Source organism: Pseudophryne corroboree, chromosome 9 (genome assembly GCF_028390025.1).
Source record: "Pseudophryne corroboree isolate aPseCor3 chromosome 9, aPseCor3.hap2, whole genome shotgun sequence".
Classification (NCBI taxonomy): domain Eukaryota; kingdom Metazoa; phylum Chordata; class Amphibia; order Anura; family Myobatrachidae; genus Pseudophryne; species Pseudophryne corroboree.
Window position 1 is genome coordinate 196,944,420 of NC_086452.1, and position 19,663 is coordinate 196,964,082.

At 47.7% G+C, this 19,663-nt stretch overlaps 1 protein-coding gene across 1 annotated transcript in view; it reads right to left on the reverse strand.

Moving 5' to 3' along the window:
- Window positions 1–17,538: 17,538 nt before the first annotated feature.
- DBT (dihydrolipoamide branched chain transacylase E2) overlaps window positions 17,539–19,663 on the reverse strand; it is an 83,349-nt gene continuing 81,224 nt past the window's right edge. Inside the window, exon 11 of the mRNA XM_063940072.1 lies at window positions 17,539–18,468. Coding sequence (XP_063796142.1) covers window positions 18,301–18,468 — 168 coding nt within the window. The 3' untranslated portion in view covers window positions 17,539–18,300. The remainder of the gene's footprint in view (window positions 18,469–19,663) is intronic.

Here is a 19,663-nt window from a genome sequence, read left to right on the forward strand (position 1 = left end):
GCCATCTGAGCAAATGTAAGTAGGTCTGAGACTGCCACTAATCTGTGACTGAGACGGCCTGGAAGTGGTCTGCGCTGACGTCAGAGACCCTCCCCAAACACGCCTGGGGACACCTGTGTTTTTTCTGATAGAAAATGGCAGGTTTCCGCCCAGAGATGACGGCTTCCTGTCAGTCAAACAGCGGCTACATTGCTATTACGATCTGTATGCATTTTTTGTTGCTATTATCCCTCGCACGTGCGCAATGCGAACGTTACACATGCGCAGCCGTTCGATAATCACTCAATTTGCGATTTTTCTGATTAGCGACGTGGCAATGGTTGACACTGGAAAAGATAGACGTGAGTTTTTTTACAATTTTTTATTCTTAAACTTTTTCATACTTTACCATCCATTTGGATTAAGATTGGCTAACTTGTAACTGGTAACTTGTGCAGAGCACAGTGGGGCACCTTGACTTCGCTCGCCATGCAAGGGGACACTGTGAACAGTTCCTGGTCATGTTACGGAGAAAATGACACCCAAAAAGAAAAAAAAACCCTCATGTCAAACTTTTTACTATGTCGCCTTTTTTTCCCATGTTGACCTACTGTAGACACTGCCAACCTTTTTCAGGTCGACCCATTGATCCATAACAGTCTTAAGGATCTCTCCTTGTGACCTAAAGAGCTGCTCCTGCATACAGTATACTCAGTAGCGGATCTTGCCACGGGCAAGCAGGACTTTTGCCCGGGGCGGCGCCATCCAGAGGGCGCCGCACCAGGGCAAGATCCGCTGCTGCTGTGTGCCCCCCGCTGCCGCTGGGAAGGGAAACTAGACGCGTACGCGTCTAGTTTCCCTTCGTGGAGAGGTCCTTTACTGTGCGGTGCGCGATGACGTCATCGCGCACTGCACATCATTTCAGTCTGTACAGGGGGCGTAAATGACCATGCCCCCTGTATGAAGCCACGCCCCCTAATGCCACCCGGGGCGCCAGAAGCCCCGGAACCGGCCCTGAGTATACTAATCATTGAAAGCTGGGATATCCTACAATCAGCTGTCACCTTGCTCATAACTTCTATAATCTGAGCTCCGCAAGCTCTGACTGGCTACCCGTGGACTTTGCTGTTCATTATATTTTAATAATAAAATTAATTTAAAAACATTAAAAAATTAATTTACTAAGTACTGTAGCTTATTGGTGAAAAACTGAATAGACATAAATTTTGTAATTAACGAAAAAGGTTAAGATCACCAGCACTTAATGTATCTGCTCTTACATTTTGGGTTAAAAAAAAAAGTTCCTGTTCAAAGTTGCACAGCATTCTAGAGCAATGTGTGGGAGAAGGAAATAAAGGCAACGTATGGGGCATCAGCACCACTAAAGACCTGTGGGGGAGGAGGAAATAATCGCAATGTATGGGGCACAAAAAGCAGCAGCACCACTAGAGACCCGTGGGAGAGGAGGAAATAAAGGCAATGCATGGGGCATAAAGCAGCATCACCACTAGACACCTGTGGAAGAGTTGGTGGAAATAAAAACAACACATGGGGCATACTAAGCAGCGGCACGCCTGCAGACCTGTGGGGGAGGAGGCAATAAAGGCAACACATGGGGAACAGTAAGCAGCAGCACCACTAGACACCTGTGGGGGAGAAGGATGAGGAAATAAAGTCAGCGTATGGGGCACAGGAAGCAGCAGCACTACTACAGACGGGTGGGGGAGAGAGGGAAATAAAAAGTAACACATGGAGCACAGTAAGCAGCCGCACCACTAGCAACCTGTGGGGGAGGAGGAGGAGGAGTAAAAATAGGCTACATATGGGGCACAGTAAGCAGCAGCACCACTACAGACCTGAGGGGGAGAGGAGGAAATAAAAGAGACACATGGGGCACAGTAAGGAGCAGCACCACTAAAGACCTGTGGGGCAGAGAGGAAATAAAGGCAATGCATGGGGCACAGTAAGCAGCCGCACCACTAGAGATCTGTGGGGGAGGGAGGAAATAAAGGCAATGCATGGGGCACAGTAAGCAGCAGCTGCACCACTAGAGACCTGTTGGGGAGGAGGAAATAAAGGCAATGCATGGGGCACAGTAAGCAGCAGCCACACCACTAGAGACCTGTGGGGGGGGAGGAGGAAATAAAGGCAACGCATGGGGCACAGTAAGCAGCATCACCACTAGAGACCTGTGGGGGAGGAGGAGGAAATAAAGGCAACGCATGGGGCACAGTAAGCAGCATCACCACTAGAGACCTGTGGGGGAGGAGGAGGAAATAAAGGCAACGCATGGGGCACAGTAAGCAGCATCACCACTAGAGACCTGTGGGGGAGGAGGAGGAAATAAAGGCAACGCATGGGGCACAGTAAGCAGCATCACCACTAGAGACCTGTGGGGGAGGAGGAGGAAATAAAGGCAACGCATGGGGCACAGTAAGCAGCATCACCACTAGAGACCTGTTGGAAAACACAGAGATGGCGAAGTGTCTCTGGCATGCTGCAATCACAGGAAGCTTTACATTATCCCACGGCTTAAACTGATTAATGTATGCAGTATGTAGCACGTGCATGAACTCATCGCTTGTTATGTAAATCCTGTATAAACTCTAGCTAATTATTTCTCGTTAGCAATACTTGTAACTGTCGCACACACACTATTTATATAACAACAAATCAGCAGAAGAAAATGCAAACATTCCAAGGACAACTAGACACATCCTGAAACAGTACTATGGAAACAGATCCACGTGAGCAGCAGTAGTACTAGAGTAGAAGAAAACACCCAGAAAACGAAGGAGGTTGCTAAATTACAAAATAAGGAAAATGTTACAGAGATAAGAAGAATGAAAATACAGACCCCACACATGTATTTGTTTTCCAACATCTTTGAGAAGTAGATTTATATGTTTGAGAACATCACCAGAACTTCAGCATTTTACTCCAGGAAACATTTTTCTGCGCTTCTAGGAAAGCAATTTACTAATGACAGGGAACTTGTTGGATTAAGGTTTAGGTCCATCCTGTCTAGTTAGGTGTGGGTGAGAAATGTCTGGGCTTTCGCACATTCTGATTGGACAGTATGGAGGGGGAACATGGATTTCACAACCCTAATTTCTATTATGGGACCGAATTAAACAGAGGGATTTAAAGTAAAAGGTGAAGGTTTACTTAATTCAGATCAAGATAATTGAACTAGAAAGGAAGTGGAAAACCAGACTAGTGCATTTTGGGCCTGAGAGATGAACACAATGCTTTTTGCTGCATGCTTTTAAGTCGTACTATACATGTGCAGCTATGGTCTTGTAAAGGTGGTCGCAGTGTGGACTTATTTGCAAAGCGATTGGCAGTCAGGGAGCGTTTGTGGGAGGGAATGACAACGGATACGCAGGCATGTTGCAACCCTATTGGGGGCATGTCCTAGCTTGCAACTGCAGTCCCATGAACATGACTCCGGCATCTTACTTCCTGCAGCCATGATGCGCGACTCTACGGTTACCCAGAAAGGTTACTGTGCATCCGATTTCTGTGTTTCCGTACACAAGCAGTGGATCTCGGACACCACCAGTGAGCGTTTTAAACAATCCCAGTGGCTGCAACATTTGCATATTTGTGCGTGCTGAATCGCAGCTGCGAAGGCAATAGCGTGATCCTCTGAATCGAAGGAAAGAGTCTAGTTGTAAGATATTTCCTACATGGGATCTCTTGATGCTTTTTGGGATTGTGCCGACACATGGTATCCGTTCACATGGTCGACCATGTTATGGTCGACAGTCATTAGGTCGACCACTATTGGTCGACATTGACATGGTCGACATGGACACATGGTCGACGCATGAAAGGTCGACACATGAAAAGGTCGACATGAGTTTTTTAACTTTTTTTCTTTCTTTTTTTTCTTTTGGGGAACTTTTCCATACTTTACGATCCACATGGACTACGATTGGAACGGTAAAGTGTGCCGAGCGAAGCGGTAGCATGGCGAGCGAAGCGAGCCATGCAAGGGGACGTGGTGCACTAATTGGGGTTCCCAGTCACTTTACGCAAAAAACGACACCAAAAAAAAGTAAAAAAACTCATGTCGACCTTTTCACGTGTCGACCATTTTCATGTGTCGACCATGTGTCCATGGCGACCATGTCAATGTCGACCAATAGTGGTCGACCTAATGACTGTCGACTATAACATGGTCGACCATTCATACCGGAACCCCGACACATTGCAAGGAAAGCAGACTATGGTGATGATGCAATAATCAGTACAGTGTGTTCAATGGGAAATTTGTAGGAACACAAGTGGATTGTAGATGTAACTAGCCCCCTTTTGCGTAGTACAGGAAACTGTTTTGTGCTGTGAAGACGTTTATTAGCACAAATGTTTTCACACTGGCACACTATAAATATTTTTTTCTCCATTTGCTTGTTACAAAATGCTGGATTCTGAATCGCACGCAGTAACGTCTGTTGGCGATCGCCCATCTGCAACTTTGTGTTAATGCCACTACAATTCCTTCCCTTGTATACATACGGCTGAATGTGCAGGACTGAAACGCCCACTTTTATCATCTGTACACACGGGATGCGGTCAAGATCCCGCCGGGCAGAATCCCGGCGGTCGAAATACCGACACTGAGATCCCGACTGGCACAATACCGACATATTCTCCCTCTGTGGGTTTCCCTGACACCCATAGAGGGAGAATAAATTAGTGTGCCCGCAAGGGGCTGCGTTGCGCTCGCTCCCGTCGAGATTGTGCCGGTCGGGATCCCGGTGTCTGTATTCCGACCGCCGGGATTTCGTACTGATCCCGTACACACTGTAATAACGATTGGTACGTCCTTAGGCGCCAACATCTGTTGCACCATGGAAACTTGCACCAGCCCTATCGCAGGTGCAGTTTCTCTATCTGACCTTGGCCTCCTATGCCTGTGGCTGGCTGGGAAGGCAGCCGCTTGCATTGACACCCCCAGAACGGACCATTTTTGCGTGCACATGTAGCCACCACCCAGGAATGCCCATCACTCTTTAGCCACCTTTCTGATACACTTTCTTATCACATCAGCACCTTTGTGCATATACTCAGTAATGTATACGCTGTATGAGCGGTCCATAATATTCACACATATGCAGTTGCAAAAAAAAAACAAACGCTCAACTGAATGAAAACCAGCACAAAGTGCACATCAGAACAAAGATCAATATCTAGCATTGCGTGCCCATCAGAATCGGGCTCAATGTCCGGCACTGCGTGCACATCAGAACAAGGCTCAATGTCCGGCACTGCGTGCACATCAGAACAAGGATCAATATCTAGCACTGCGTGCACATCAGAATCGGGCTCAATGTCCGGCACTGCGTGCACATCAGAACAAGGATCAATATCTAGCATTGCGTGCCCATCAGAACAAGGATCAATATCTAGCATTGCGTGCCCATCAGAACAAGGATCAATATCTAGCATTGCGTGCACATCAGAACAAGGATCAATATCTAGCATTGCGTGCCCATCAGAATCGGGCTCAATGTCCGGCACTGCGTGCACATCAGAACAAGGATCAATATCTAGCACTGCGTGCACATCAGAATTAGGCTCAATGTCCGGCACTGCGTGCACATCAGAACAAGGATCAATATCTAGCACTGCGTGCACATCAGAATTAGGCTCAATGTCCGGCACTGCGTGCACATCAGAACAAGGATCAATATCTAGCATTGCGTGCACATCAGAATCAGGCTCAATGTCCGGCACTGCGTGCACATCAGAACAAGGCTCAATGTCCGGCACTGCGTGCACATCAGAATCAGGCTCAATGTCCGGCACTGCGTGCACATCAGAACAAGGCTCAATGTCCGGCACTGCGTGCACATCAGAATCAGGCTCAATGTCCGGCACTGCGTGCACATCAGAACAAGGCTCAATGTCCGGCACTGCGTGCACATCAGAACAAGGCTCAATGTCCGGCACTGCGTGCACATCAGAACAAGGCTCAATGTCCGGCACTGCGTGCACATCAGAATCAGGCTCAATGTCCGACACTGCGTGCACATCAGAACAAGGCTCAATGTCCGGCACTGCGTGCACATCAGAACAAGGCTCAATGTCCGGCACTGCGTGCACATCAGAATCAGGCTCAATGTCCGGCACTGCGTGCACATCAGAACAAGGCTCAATGTCCGGCACTGCGTGCACATCAGAACAAGGCTCAATGTCCGGCACTGCGTGCACATCAGAACAAGGCTCAATGTCCGGCACTGCGTGCACATCAGAATCAGGCTCAATGTCTGCACTGCGTGCACAACAGAATCAGGCTCAATGTCCGACACTGCGTGCACATCAGAACAAGGACAACCAGCACTGAGTACACATCAGAATTAGGCTCAATGGCCCTCATTCCGAGTTGTTCGCTCGCTAGCTGCTTTTAGCAGCATTGCACACGCTAGGCCGCCGCCGCCCTCTGGGAGTGTATCTTAACTTAGCAGAATAGCGAACAAAAGATTAGCAGAACTGCTACTAAATAATTCCCTGCAGTTTCTGAATAGCTCCAGACCTACTCCTATCTTGCGATCAGCTCAGTCCGTTTAGTTCCTGGTTTGATGTCACAAACACGCCCTGCGTTTGGCCAGCCACTCCCCCGTTTCTCCAGCCACGCCTGCGTTTTTTTTTTTACCTGGCACGCCTGCGTTTTTTTGCACACTCCCTGAAAACGCAGAGTTGCCGCCCAGAAACACCCACTTCCTGTCAATCATACTACGATCACTCGAGCGACTGGAAAACGTCGCTCGAGCTTGGGTAAAACTACAAAGTTTTGTGTGAAAGTACTTAGCGCATGCGCGCTGCGTACCATGCGCATAGTTGCCGTTTTTTCACTTGATCGCTGCGCTGCGAAAATCGACAGCGAGCGAACAACTCGGAATGACCACCAATGTCCAGCACTGCGTGCACATCAAGAATCTGGCTCAATGTCCGGCACTGCGTGCACATCAGAATCAGGCTCAATGGGGGTAATTCCAAGTTGATCGCAGCAGGAATTTGGTTAGCAGTTGGGCACAAGCATGTGCACTGCAGGGGAGGCAGATATAACATGTGCAGAGAGAGTTAGATTTGGGTGCGGTGTGTTCAATCTGCAATCTAAATTGCAGTGTAAAAATAAAGCAGCCAGTATTTACCCTGCACAGAAACAAAATAACCCACCCAAATCTAACTCTCTCTCTGCACATGTTATATCTGCCCCCCCTGCAGTGCACATGGTTTTGCCCAACTGCTAAAAAAATTCCTGCTGCGATCAACTTGGAATTACCCCCAATGTCCGGCATTGCGTGCACATCAGAATCAGGCTCAATGTCCGGCACTGCGTGCACATCAGAATTAGGCTCAATGTCCGGCACTGCGTGCACATCAGAATTAGGCTCAATGTCCGGCACTGCGTGCACATCAGAATTAGGCTCAATGTCCGGCACTGCGTGCACATCAGAATTAGGCTCAATGTCCGGCACTGCGTGCACATCAAAATTAGGCTCAATGTCCGGCACTGCGTGCACATCAGAATTAGGCTCAATGTCCGGCATTGCGTGCACAACAGAACAAGGATCAATGTCCAGCATTGCGTGCACATCAGAACAAGGATCAATGTCCAGCATTGCGTGCACATCAGAGTCAGGCTCAATGTCCGGCACTGCGTGCACATCAGAACAAGGCTCAATGTCCGGCAGTGCGTGCACATCAGAATCGGGCTCAATGTCCGGCACTGCGTGCACATCAGAGCAAGGCTCAATGTACGGCACTGCGTGCACATCAGAATCAGGCTCAATGGGGGTAATTCCAAGTTGATCGCAGCAGGAATTTGGTTAGCAGTTGGGCAAAAGCATGTGCACTGCAGGGGAGGCAGATATAACAGCAGCAAATTTGTTAGCAGTTGGGCAAAACCATGGGGGTAATTCCAAGTTGATCGTAGCAGGAATTCTGTTAGCAGTTGGGCAAAACCATGTGCACTGCAGGGAAGGCAGATATAACGTGCAGAGAGAGTTAGATTTGGGTCTGGTGTGTTCAATCTGCAATCTAATTTGCAGTGTAAAAATAAAGCAGCCAGTATTTACCCTGCACAGAAACAAAATAACCCACCCAAATCTAACTCTTTCTGCACATGTTATATCTTCCTCCCCTCTAGTGAACATGGTTTTGCCCAACTGCTAAAAAAAATTCCTGCTGCGATCAACTTGGAATTACCCCCCATAGGCAGTGCAGGTATAACGTGCAGAGAGAGTTAGATTTGGGTGGGTGTGGTCAAACTGAAATCTAAATTGCAGTGTACAAATAAAGCAACCAGTATTTACCCTGCACAGAAACAACACACCCCACCCACATCAAACTCTCTCTGCACATGTTACATCTGCCCCCCCCCCCCCCCCCCCACCCACCCCTGCAGTGCACATGGTTTTGCCCAACTGCTAACAAATTTGCTGCTGTGATCAACTCTGAATTACCCCCAATGTCCGGAACATGCATGCACTTCAGAATCAGGCTCAATGTCCGGCAACGCATGCACATCAGAATCAGGCTCAATGGGGCCGATTCAGACCTGATTGCTAGGCTGTGTTTCCTCACAGGCTGCGATCAGATCTGAACTGAGCATGCACTGCAATGCAATGCACAGGCGCGGTGGACCGCAGCAACTGGGATCGCCGGTCAACGATGAGATGCTGCGAAATTTCCAAACGCATCGGCGATCGCAAGGAGATTGACAGGAAGAAGGCGTTTGTGGGTGGCAACTAACAGTTTTCTGTGAGTGTTCAGAAAAAATGCAGGCGTGTCCAAGCGTTTGCAGGGAGGGTTCCTGATGTCAATTCCGGTCCCGGAGAGGCTGATGTGATCGCAGAGGCTGAGTAACTTCTGGACTGCGCAGAGACTGCACAAAATCAGTTTGTGCAGCTCTGCTACACATGCAATCGCCCACTTGCACAGCCAAAATACACTCCCTGTGTAGGTGGTGACTATCTGATTGCAGCAGTGCAAAAATCACTTACCGCTGCGGGTCCCGGGATCCGTCCTCTGCCGGTGCGGCTGTCTGCGGCGCTCTGTGGTCGCACGGGGCCGCGGCTGGGTCGGTGGCGGGAGTGACGGCTTCCTGAGGCTGGAGGGAGGACCTAGTGGCTTACAGCTTCCCGGCGTGCCTGCTGTGCTGGGAGCGGCCATGTTGGAGACCAAGGGCAGCACTAATGAGCGTGATGGGTGAGTGTCAGCCAATCCTGTTTTCCTGCTGCCTATAAATAGGCTGGGATTATTGCATTCTGTGCCAATGCTTTGTTGTGGTTACTCTGTGCTTTAGACTCTTGCTGCACAACGCTCGCCAGCTCTCCAGTGCGCTGTCACGGTCAACCGTTCTCCCACCAGTGCCTTCGGATTCTGCAGGATTCACGCGGTGGTCCGCCAGCTTCAGCCTGTGCTCTTCAATCATGTCTTCACATCATCCAGCAACCAATCTTCACAGTTATTCATTCACGTCTTCGCATAATCCAGCAACCAGTCTTCACTGTTCTTCATTAACATCCTCGCATCATCCAGCAACCAGTCTTCACAGTTCCACATTCACATTTTCACATCATCTGGCTAACAATCGTCACAGTTCTTCAGCCTCGCTTTTGCATCACTCAACGACTCAACTTCAGTTCTTCGGTCACGTCTTTGTATCATCTAAAGCATATTCCTCACAGTTCTTCAATCTCGGCCTCGTATCATTCAGTGACTTCATTCTCTGCAGTCTCCCAATCCTGAACTAATTAGTCTCAGTCTTCCTACAGTCTCATTCTGATCTGTTATCCTTCATAAATATATGAAAAGGAATTATCTTCGTCCTCCTTGTTTCGAGCACTCAGGGGCATCTGCTTCTTCGGTTGGTCAGAATCCAACGGATCCACAAAAAGCGACTGTTTTGACAGGTCTGAATTACCCCCAATGTCCGGAACATTAGTGCACATCAGAATCAGGCACAATGTCTGGCATTGCATGCACATCAGAATCAATGTCCAGCATTGCATGCACATCAAAATTAGGCTCAATGTCCGACACTGCGTGCACATCAGAATAAGACTCAATGTCCGACACTGCGTGCACATCAGGAGCAGGGTCAATGTCCGACACTGCGTGCACATCAGAACCAGGCTCAATGTCCGGAACAAGCGTGCGCATCAGAACCAGGCTCAATGTCTGGAACATGCGTGCACATCAGAATCAGGCTCAATGGCCGGCATTGCATGCACATCAGAATACGGCTCAATGTCTGGTCCTTAGAGTTTGTGGCCCTTCTGCAAAAGCTGCCATTTAAATCGGCAATAATTTAAAAACGAAAAAACAACCAGGTTCTGCTATAGAAAATAGGATTTTACTTACCGATAAATCTATTTCTCGTAGTCCGTAGAGGATGCTGGGGACTCCGTAAGGACCATGGGGAATAGACGGGCTCCGCAGGAGATAGGGCACTTTAAGAAAGCTTTGGATTCTGGGTGTGCACTGGCTCCTCCCTCTATGTCCCTCCTCCAGACCTCAGTTAGAGAAACTGTGCCCAGAGCATATGAACAGTACGAGGAAAGGATTTATGTAACCTAAGGGCGAGATTCATACCAGCCACACCAATCACACCGTATAACTTGTGATAAACTACCCAGTTAACAGTATGAACAAGTAACATAGCCTCGGTTCAAGACCGACCAACTATAACATAACCCTTATGTAAGCAATAACTATATACAAGTCTTGCAGAAGAAGTCCGCACTTGGGACGGGCGCCCAGCATCCTCTACGGACTACGAGAAATAGATTTACCGGTAAGTAAAATCCTATTTTCTCTAACGTCCTAGAGGATGCTGGGGACTCCGTAAGGACCATGGGGATTATACCAAAGCTCCCAAACGGGCGGGAGAGTGCGGATGACTCTGCAGCACCGATTGAGCAAACAGGAGGTCCTCCTCAGCCAGGGTATCAAACTTATAGAACTTTGCAAAGGTGTTTGACCCCGACCAAGTAGCAGCTCGGCACAGTTGTAGTGCCGAGACCCCTCGGGCAGCCGCCCAAGAAGAGCCCACCTTCCTAGTGGAATGGGCCTTAACCGATTTAGGCAATGGCAATCCTGCCGCAGAATGCGCCTGCTGAATCGTGTTACAGATCCAGCGAGCAATTGTCTGCTTTGAAGCAGGAGCGCCAACCTTGTTGGCCGCATACAGAACAAACAGAGCTTCAGTCTTCCTGATCCTAGCTGTTCTGGTCACGTAAATCTTCAAAGCCCTGACCACATCCAGGGACTCGGAGTCCTCCCAGTCCCGTGTAGCCACAGGCACGACAATAGGTTAGTTCATATGAAAAGATGAGACCACCTTGGGCAGAAATTGAGGACGAGTCCTCAACTCTGCCCTATCCACGTGAAAAATCAGGTATGGGCTTTTATATGATAAAGCCGCTAATTCCGAAACACGCCTTGCAGAAGCTAAGGCCAACAACATGACCACTTTCCAAGTGAGGTATTTCAACTCCACCGTTTTGAGTGGTTCAAACCAAGGTGACTTGAGGAAACTTAACACCACGTTAAGATCCCAAGGCGCCACCGGAGGCACAAAGGGAGGCTGAATATGCAGCACTCCCTTCACAAAAGTCTGTACTTCAGGAAGAGAAGCCAATTCTCTTTGAAAGAAAATGAATAAGGCCGAAATTTGGACCTTTATGGACCCTAATTTTAGGCCCAAATTCACTCCCGTTTGAAGGAAGTGAAGCAGACGGCCCAAATGGAACTCCTCCGTAGGAGCAGCTCTGGCCTCACACCAATAAACATATTTCCGCCATATATGGTGATAATGTTTCGATGTCACATCCTTCCTAGCCTTGATCAGGGTAGGAATGACCTCCTCCGGAATCCCTTTTTCAGCTAGGATCCGGCGTTCAACCGCCATGCCGTCAAACACAGCCGCGGTAAGTCTTGGAACAGACAGGGCCCCTGCTGCAGCAGGTCCTGCCTTAGAGGAAGAGGCCACGGATCTTCTGTGAGCAACTCTTGCAGATCCGGATACCAAGTCCTCCTTGGCCAATCTGGAACAATGAGAATTGTTCTGACCCTTCTTAGTCTTATTAATCTCAACACCTTGGGTATGAGAGGCAGAGGAGGAAACACATAGACCGATCTGAACACCCATGGTGTCACCAGAGCGTCTACCGCTACAGCCTGAGGGTCTCTTTACCTGGCGCAATACCTCTTTAGCTTTTTGTTGAGACGGGACGCCATCATGTCTATTTGAGGCAGTCCCCACCGATCTACGATCTGTGTGAAGACTTCTTGATGAAGTCCCCACTCTCCCGGATGCAGGTCGTGCCTGCTGAGGAAGTCCGCCTCCCAGTTGTCCACCCCCGGGATGAACACTGCTGATAGTGCGCTTACATGGCCTTCCGTCCAGCGCAGAATCCTGGTCGCCTCTGCCATGGCCACTCTGCTCCTTGTGCCACCTTGGCGGTTTACATGAGCCACTGCCGTGATATTGTCCGACTGAATCAGAACCGGTTTGTTCTGAAGCCACTCCTCCGCCTGGCGTAGGGCGTTGTAAATGGCCCTTAACTCCAGGACATTGATGTGGAGACAAGTCTCTAGGCTTGACCAGAGACCTTGGAAATTTCTTCCCAGTGCGACAGCCCCCCAACCTCGGAGGCTTGCGTCCGTGGTCACCAGGATCCAGTCCTGAATGCCGAACCTGCGACCCTCTAGGAGGTGAGCACTGTGCAGCCACCACAGGAGAGATACCCTGGCCCTGGGAGACAGGGTGATCCGTTTCTGCACATGTAGATGGGACCCGGACCATTTGTCCAATAGGTCCCATTGGAAAGTCCTCGCATGGAACCTGCCGAAGGGGATGGCCTCGTATGAAGCCACCATCTTCCCCAGAACCTTTGTGCAATGATGCACCGAAACCTTTTTCGGCTTTAAAATGTTCCTGGCCAGGGCTATGAGCTCCTGAGCCTTCTCCACCGGAAGAAAAACTCTTTTTTTGGTCTGTGTCTAGAATCAGGCCCAAAAAGGTCAGACGCGTTGCAGGTACTAGCTGGGATTTCGGTAAATTGAGAATCCAGCCGTGCATCTGCAACGTCTTCACGGACAGAGACACGCTGTCCAGCAACTTCTCCCGAGATCTCGCCTTTATAAGGAGATCGTCCAAGTACGGGATAATTGTGACTCCCTGCTTGCGCAGGAGCACCATCATTTCCGCCATTACCTTGGTGAAAATTCTCGGGGCCGTGGAAAGACCAAATGGCAACGTCTGAAATTGGTAGTGACAATCCTGTACTGCAAACCTCAGAAACGCCTGGTGAGGGGGGAAAATTGGAACATGAAGGTACGCATCCTTTATGTCCAGGGACACCATCCAATCCCCTCCCTCCAGGCTGGCGATGACCATTCTGAGCGATTCCATTTTGAACTTGAACCTCTTCAAGTACAGGTTCAGGGATTTTAGATTTAGAATGGGTCTGACCGAACCGTCCGGTTTCGGTACAACAAACAGGGATGAATAATAACCCTCTCCTTGCTGGAGATGAGGAACCTTGATTATCACCTGTTGAATGTACAATTTGTGAATTGCCGCTAACACTAGCTCCCTCTCTGACGGGGAAGCCGGAAGAGCCGATTTGAAAAACCGGCGAGGGGGCATGTCTTCGAATTCCAGTCTGTATCCCTGGGAAACAATCTCTATTGCCCAGGGATCCACCTGTGATTGAACCCAGACGTGGCTGAAAAGACGAAGACGTGCCCCCACTTGATCTGATTCCCCCCCGGAAAGCCCCAGCGTCATGCTGTGGACTTTGCGGAAGTAGGGGAGGACTTCTGCTCCTGGGAACTAGCTGAGTGCAGCTTTTTTCCCTTGCCTTTACCTCTGGCAACGAAGGACGATCCTCGTACCTTCTTGTTTTTATTGGAACGAAAGGACTGCATTTGATAATGTGGTACCTTCTTAGAATGCTGCGGGGGAACATAAGGTAAAAAATTCGATTTACCGGCCGTAGCAGTAGAGACTAGGTCCGAGAGGCCTTCTCCAAACAACTCCTCCCCCTTGTATGCCGCTTTGAGTCGGCGTCTCCCGTCCACTGTCGGGTCCACAAGAGCCGCCTAGCAGAAATAGACATAGCGTTTATTCTAGAGCTTAGTAAACAAATGTCTCTCTGAGCATCTCTCATATACAAGGCAGCATCTCTGATATGCTCCATGGTCATTAGAATGGTATCCCTATCTAAGGTGTCCATCTCCTTAGATAAGGAGTCTGCCCATGCCACGACAGCACTACAAACCCAGGCCGACGCCATGGCCGGCCTAACTATAGTTCCTGAAATATGTGTAAATGTGCTTCATGGTAATTTCCTGCTTGCGATCAGCAGGATCCTTGAGGGAAGCAGTATCCGGAGAAGGCAGTGCCACCTTCTTGGATAAGCGTGTCAGCGCCTTGTCTACTTTAGGCGCAGATTCCCATCGTATCCGATCCTTCTGTGGAAAAGGATACGCCATGAGAATCCTTTTGGGAACATGGAGTCTCCTATCCGGAGATTCCCAAGCCTTTTCGCATAATTCGCTTAGCTCAAATGAGCACGGAAACGTGACCTCAGGCTTTTTCCCTTTATACATGTAAACCCTCGTGTCAGGGACAGGGGGTTCCTCAGTGATATGCAAAACCTCTTTTATGGCAATAATCATGTACCTAATACCTTTTGCCACCTTCGGCTGTAATTTTGCATCCTCATAGTCGACACTAGAGTCAGTATCTGTGTCGGTATCTGTGTCAACTACCTGGGATATGGGGCGATTTTGAGACCCTGAAGGTCCTGGCACCACAGGGACAGGCACGGACTGGCTACCTGACTGATCCCTAGCTTCAGCCTTGTCTAATCTTTTATGCAGGAGATTTACATTTGCATTCAAGACATTCAGCATATCCACCCAGTCCGGTGTCGGCGTTGCCGACGGCGACCTGACATTCAAGCACTCCCCCTCCACATTAAGCGAGCCTTCCTCATCAAACATGTCGACACACACGTACCGACACACTGCACACAGCCAGGGAAACTTTTTCTGAAGACAGTATCCCCTGAAAGGCCCTTTGGAGAGACAGAGAGTATGCCAGCACACACCCCAGCGCAACAACCTGGAGACCAACACAGAATGCTTTTCCCCAGCAGCGCTGTATTATACTTTATCCGCCAATGATGTGCTCCCCCCCTCTCTTTTTAAACTCCCTTCACCGTGTGTAAGCAGGGGAGAGTCCAGGGAGCTTCCTCTCAGCGTTCTGTGGAGAGAGAAATGGCGCTGGTGAGTGCTGAGGGAGAAGCCCCGTCCCCTCGGCGGCGGGCTTCTGTCCCGCTCAAAATCGTGTAAAATGGCGGGGGCTCAATTATATACATGTACAGTGCCCAGCTGTACATGTATATACCTATTTGCCATCTAAGAGGTGTTATTATTGCTGCCCAGGGCACTCCCCCCTGCGCCCTGCACCCATACAGTGACCGGAGTGTGTGAGGTGATGTGGAGCAATGACGCACAGCTGCAGTGCTGTGCGTTACCTCTGTGAAGCTGAAGGCTTCTGCCGCCTGAGACGTCTTCTTGCTTCTGTTCTTCTGGCTCTGTGAGGAGAACAGCAGCGTGGCTCCGGGGGTGGACGCCCAGGACGAACCTGTGTTCACCCCCTCTGAAGCTAATGGTGTCCAGTAGCCGAGGAAGCCGATCCTATCAGTTAAGTAGGTCTGCCCCTCTCTCCTCAGTCCCTCGATGCAGGGAGCCTGTTGCCAGCAGTGCTCCCTGTGAAAAAGTAAAAATCCAAACAAAAATGCTTTCTGTAGCAAAGAACTCAAGAGAGCTCCCTGCAGTGCGCCCTTCATCCTCTGGGCACAGTGTAAAACTGAGGTCTGGAGGAGGGACATAGAGGGAGGAGCCAGTGCACACCCAGAATCCAAAGCTTTCTTAAAGTGCCCTATCTCCTGCGGAGCCCGTCTATTCCCCATGGTCCTTACGGAGTCCCCAGCATCCTCTATTACGTTAGAGAAATTATTGCTGCTTTAATGTAAATGTTAAATTGACAGGATCTCACCAGTTCCTGCAACTAATAGGCTATTTACATAAGACTTTTTAACCACTAGCATACCACTGTGCTCAACATCTGATGTTATTACCTCCTTCACAGGTTATTGTACACTTCCAATATCACATTTTTAGTATTACCTTTTATTTATAAAGTTCCACAAAACGTACATAGGGCCTAATTCAGAACTGATCGTAGCAGAAAAATTGTTAGCTAATGGGTAAAACCATGTGCACTGCAGGGGGGGAAGATGTAAAATGTGCAGAGAGAGTTAGATTTGGGTGGGTTATATTGTTTCTGTGCAGGGTAAATACTGGCTGCTTTATTTTTACACTGCAATTTAGATTTCAGTTTGAAAACACCCCACCCAAATCTACCTCTCTCTGCACATGATATGTTATATCTGCAGTGCACATGGTTTTGCCCATACAAAACATTTCACATTAACAAGGCACTAGATCTCACATACAATACACCAGAGAATGCCACACATTAACATACTGGGAATGGCAGATGACTAAAGGATGGGTAGGGGAAGCTAGTGAAGATAGGAGTTACAGGTGGGACTCAGTACTCAGTAATCATATACCCAACATTTGGGCAAGCAGAGTTGCTGAGGAGAGGAGACAAGGGACACAGGTGACATGGAGTGTGCAGTGCAATAGAAGAACAGGATTTCCATCACCCAAATCTTAATGTAACTAAAAGCCAGTAAACAAGAAATATTCTCAAAAGACATCATATCAGTCTCAAATTAAAATGTGATAAGATTTTTTGGGATCCATTATTTAAATAGATTTAAAAAGGAAATGTAGGGTCTATTATACAGTAACTATATTATTCTTTAAGATGTGCAACAAAACATATGGGCAAAAGTTGAAAAAAAGAAAAAATATATTATTTTAATTGATCTTGCAGAATCACAGAATACCAGCCATAGGCAGAACACGCACACACATAGATACAAGATCAGGTTCCGATTTGCTCACATAAGTGGGTGGAGAAATTGGAAGGAACATACACAGTCCGACAAGAGTCAGCCGCCAAATGATAGCGCACAAGGGTCCAATCAAGTTTCGAAAGACAAACATAGGACATCTCATTCATTTTAGGGTCACACACAGGGCGATATTGACTAAATGTGCCAATATTATAACCAGCCACAGGATCCAAAGTAGTACTCACCGTGGTCAAGTTATAATGGAAAATGGGGATTTTCTATTAAAATGCCGTAACCTATAGCAACTACACATGCATTTCTTTTGATTAGTCTATTGTAAATTAGGACAAGCAATGCAAATGTGTGATTAGTTGCTATGAGTTATTTCATATCAGAATTTTGTTTGTAACTAACTCCAATAACATTTGGGCAAACCCTGGAATCACAAGATGAAAATTGAAATCTTATCATTTTTAAAATGAATTCTGTTATAGCAGAATGTTCCTCTAATAGAAAAGAGAGAGAACCCGAACAGTATTGTACAACAATCCCAATTTTATTTTGATACAACAGCAGCACTGGGCATTATGGGTACATGGAGTGCGAGTCTGTACATATAATAATTTACACATTGCCCATAGTACTAAACCACACATTCATTCTATGTGCTGATTGATCTTAATGTAGTGTAACAGTCTGGGATGAAGTTTCATTTTAATGACCTGTAATCCCAATACAGATGAACATTGCAACAGACCGCAACACTGTAGTTTATTACCTCTCCCTGTCTCTTTTCTCAAAGGTTCACACACAAAATACAGGAATTGGCTCAGTCATTGTAGATAAAATGTTTCCTCTGGGAAAACCCGACAAACATTACACACATGGATAAACCAATTTTGGTGTCAGAAGACACATTATAAAGAACATTTAGCTGGACTCAGCAGCTTAAAGGGGGCATCTGAAATAAGTCACCTTGAAACACTGCATCTGTACAGTTAATCTTACTTATTTTGCCGGAGTCCCTGATGTCCACTTAAACACTGTTGCTGCTGAATGGCCTGACAAAGCTCTGTAAAGTACTAGCTTAGTTGTACCAATGCTGCATATATATTTGTAGAGTTATAAGTGCTACAGATTTTACCTGTGCACAGTCTGGATGACGTTAAATTGTTCTGTCTCATACACATTTGTCCATAGGACAGGGAGAAGTCAGTTAGGCTGAGGCGTCTCCTACTGAGGAGGAAAATAGATTGACGTATTGTATATTGTACCCGCTCCGCACTTTATATGATTTTCATTTCAGTTCTAGAAGCATGGAGGATGGATTCTCCAGGTAGGATTTCCATAGGTTAGAGAACCGGGACATGGTTGCTCCATCAATAATCCTGTGATCTGCAGACCAGCTGATGTTGATAATATGGGCTTTCACAACCTGCCCCCTAGTGTCAAACCTTGGAACTACCTGCATATTAGGAGAGATTAGTTAGTCACAAGGTCTCCAAATGAATGAGTCTGCCTGTCAGCTGTACTACATAACAAGCAAGACAATCCAACACAAAACATGTGACCCTGGCTGAACAGCACATTTAATGGGGCAGATGTATTAACCTGGAGACGGCATAAAGAAGTGATAAACCAGTTATAACTAGTGCACCAGCCAGTCAGCTCCAATATGTAAACTGACAGATAGGAGCTGATTGGCTGTTGCTGAACTACACATACCAGCATGCCTTTGTACAGTTTTGCTATTTGGCCATGCTAAAACGGTTGAAGGGCATGCTGGGATGTGTAGTTCAACAACAGCTGGAGGGCCGAAGGTTCCCCATCCCTGGTCTAAAGCAAGGGTTTCCAACTATGGTCCTCAAGACACACTAAGGACATATTCAATTAGTGTAGAAATTTTCGACAGGGCTGAAAGACGGCATTTTCCGATGATAACCGGCACTTTGACACTTCACTATTCGATTGAAGTTCCGGTTTTATGCCCTGTCGAAAATGCAGAAATGTCAAAAAACACATAGATGAGCGGAATCTCAGCTCATCCATGTGTTTTCGACCCCGCCGCTGTTGAAAACGGGTCTGATTTCGACCATTCATTTTCGCCCATAAGAGAGGAAAAAAACGAATCGTTGGAATCAGTGGGGAAACGTCCCGCAAAGGAATAGTGAAGTGTCGGAGAGGATCCGACACTAACTGAATACCCCCCTAAGGGGTATATTTACTGTGGTGCAGGTTTTTTAGAAGTGGAGATATTGCCCATAGCAACCAATCAGATTCTCACTATTATCTTCTTGAAGCAGCTAGATAAATGTTAAGTAGAATCTGACTGGTTGCTATGGCCAACATCTCCACTTCTACAAACCCGCACTTTAGTAAATATACCCCTCACAATCTAGATTTTAGGGATTTCCATGCTTGAGCACACATGGATAAAAAAAACTGAGGTACTAATTAAGCCACCTTGCTCAAGTATGGCTATCCTTAAAACCTGGACTTTTAACGTGCCTTGAGGACCGTGGTTGGGAACCCCTGTTCTAGAGGGAACAGGCCAAGAATAAAAACAGTGTATGTTGGAAGCCTGCCCTGATTTCCACATTGAGCTTTAAGAGTGAGCCCTACAAAGATAGCTTACAGAATGAAACTTCCTTTGTGTCTCA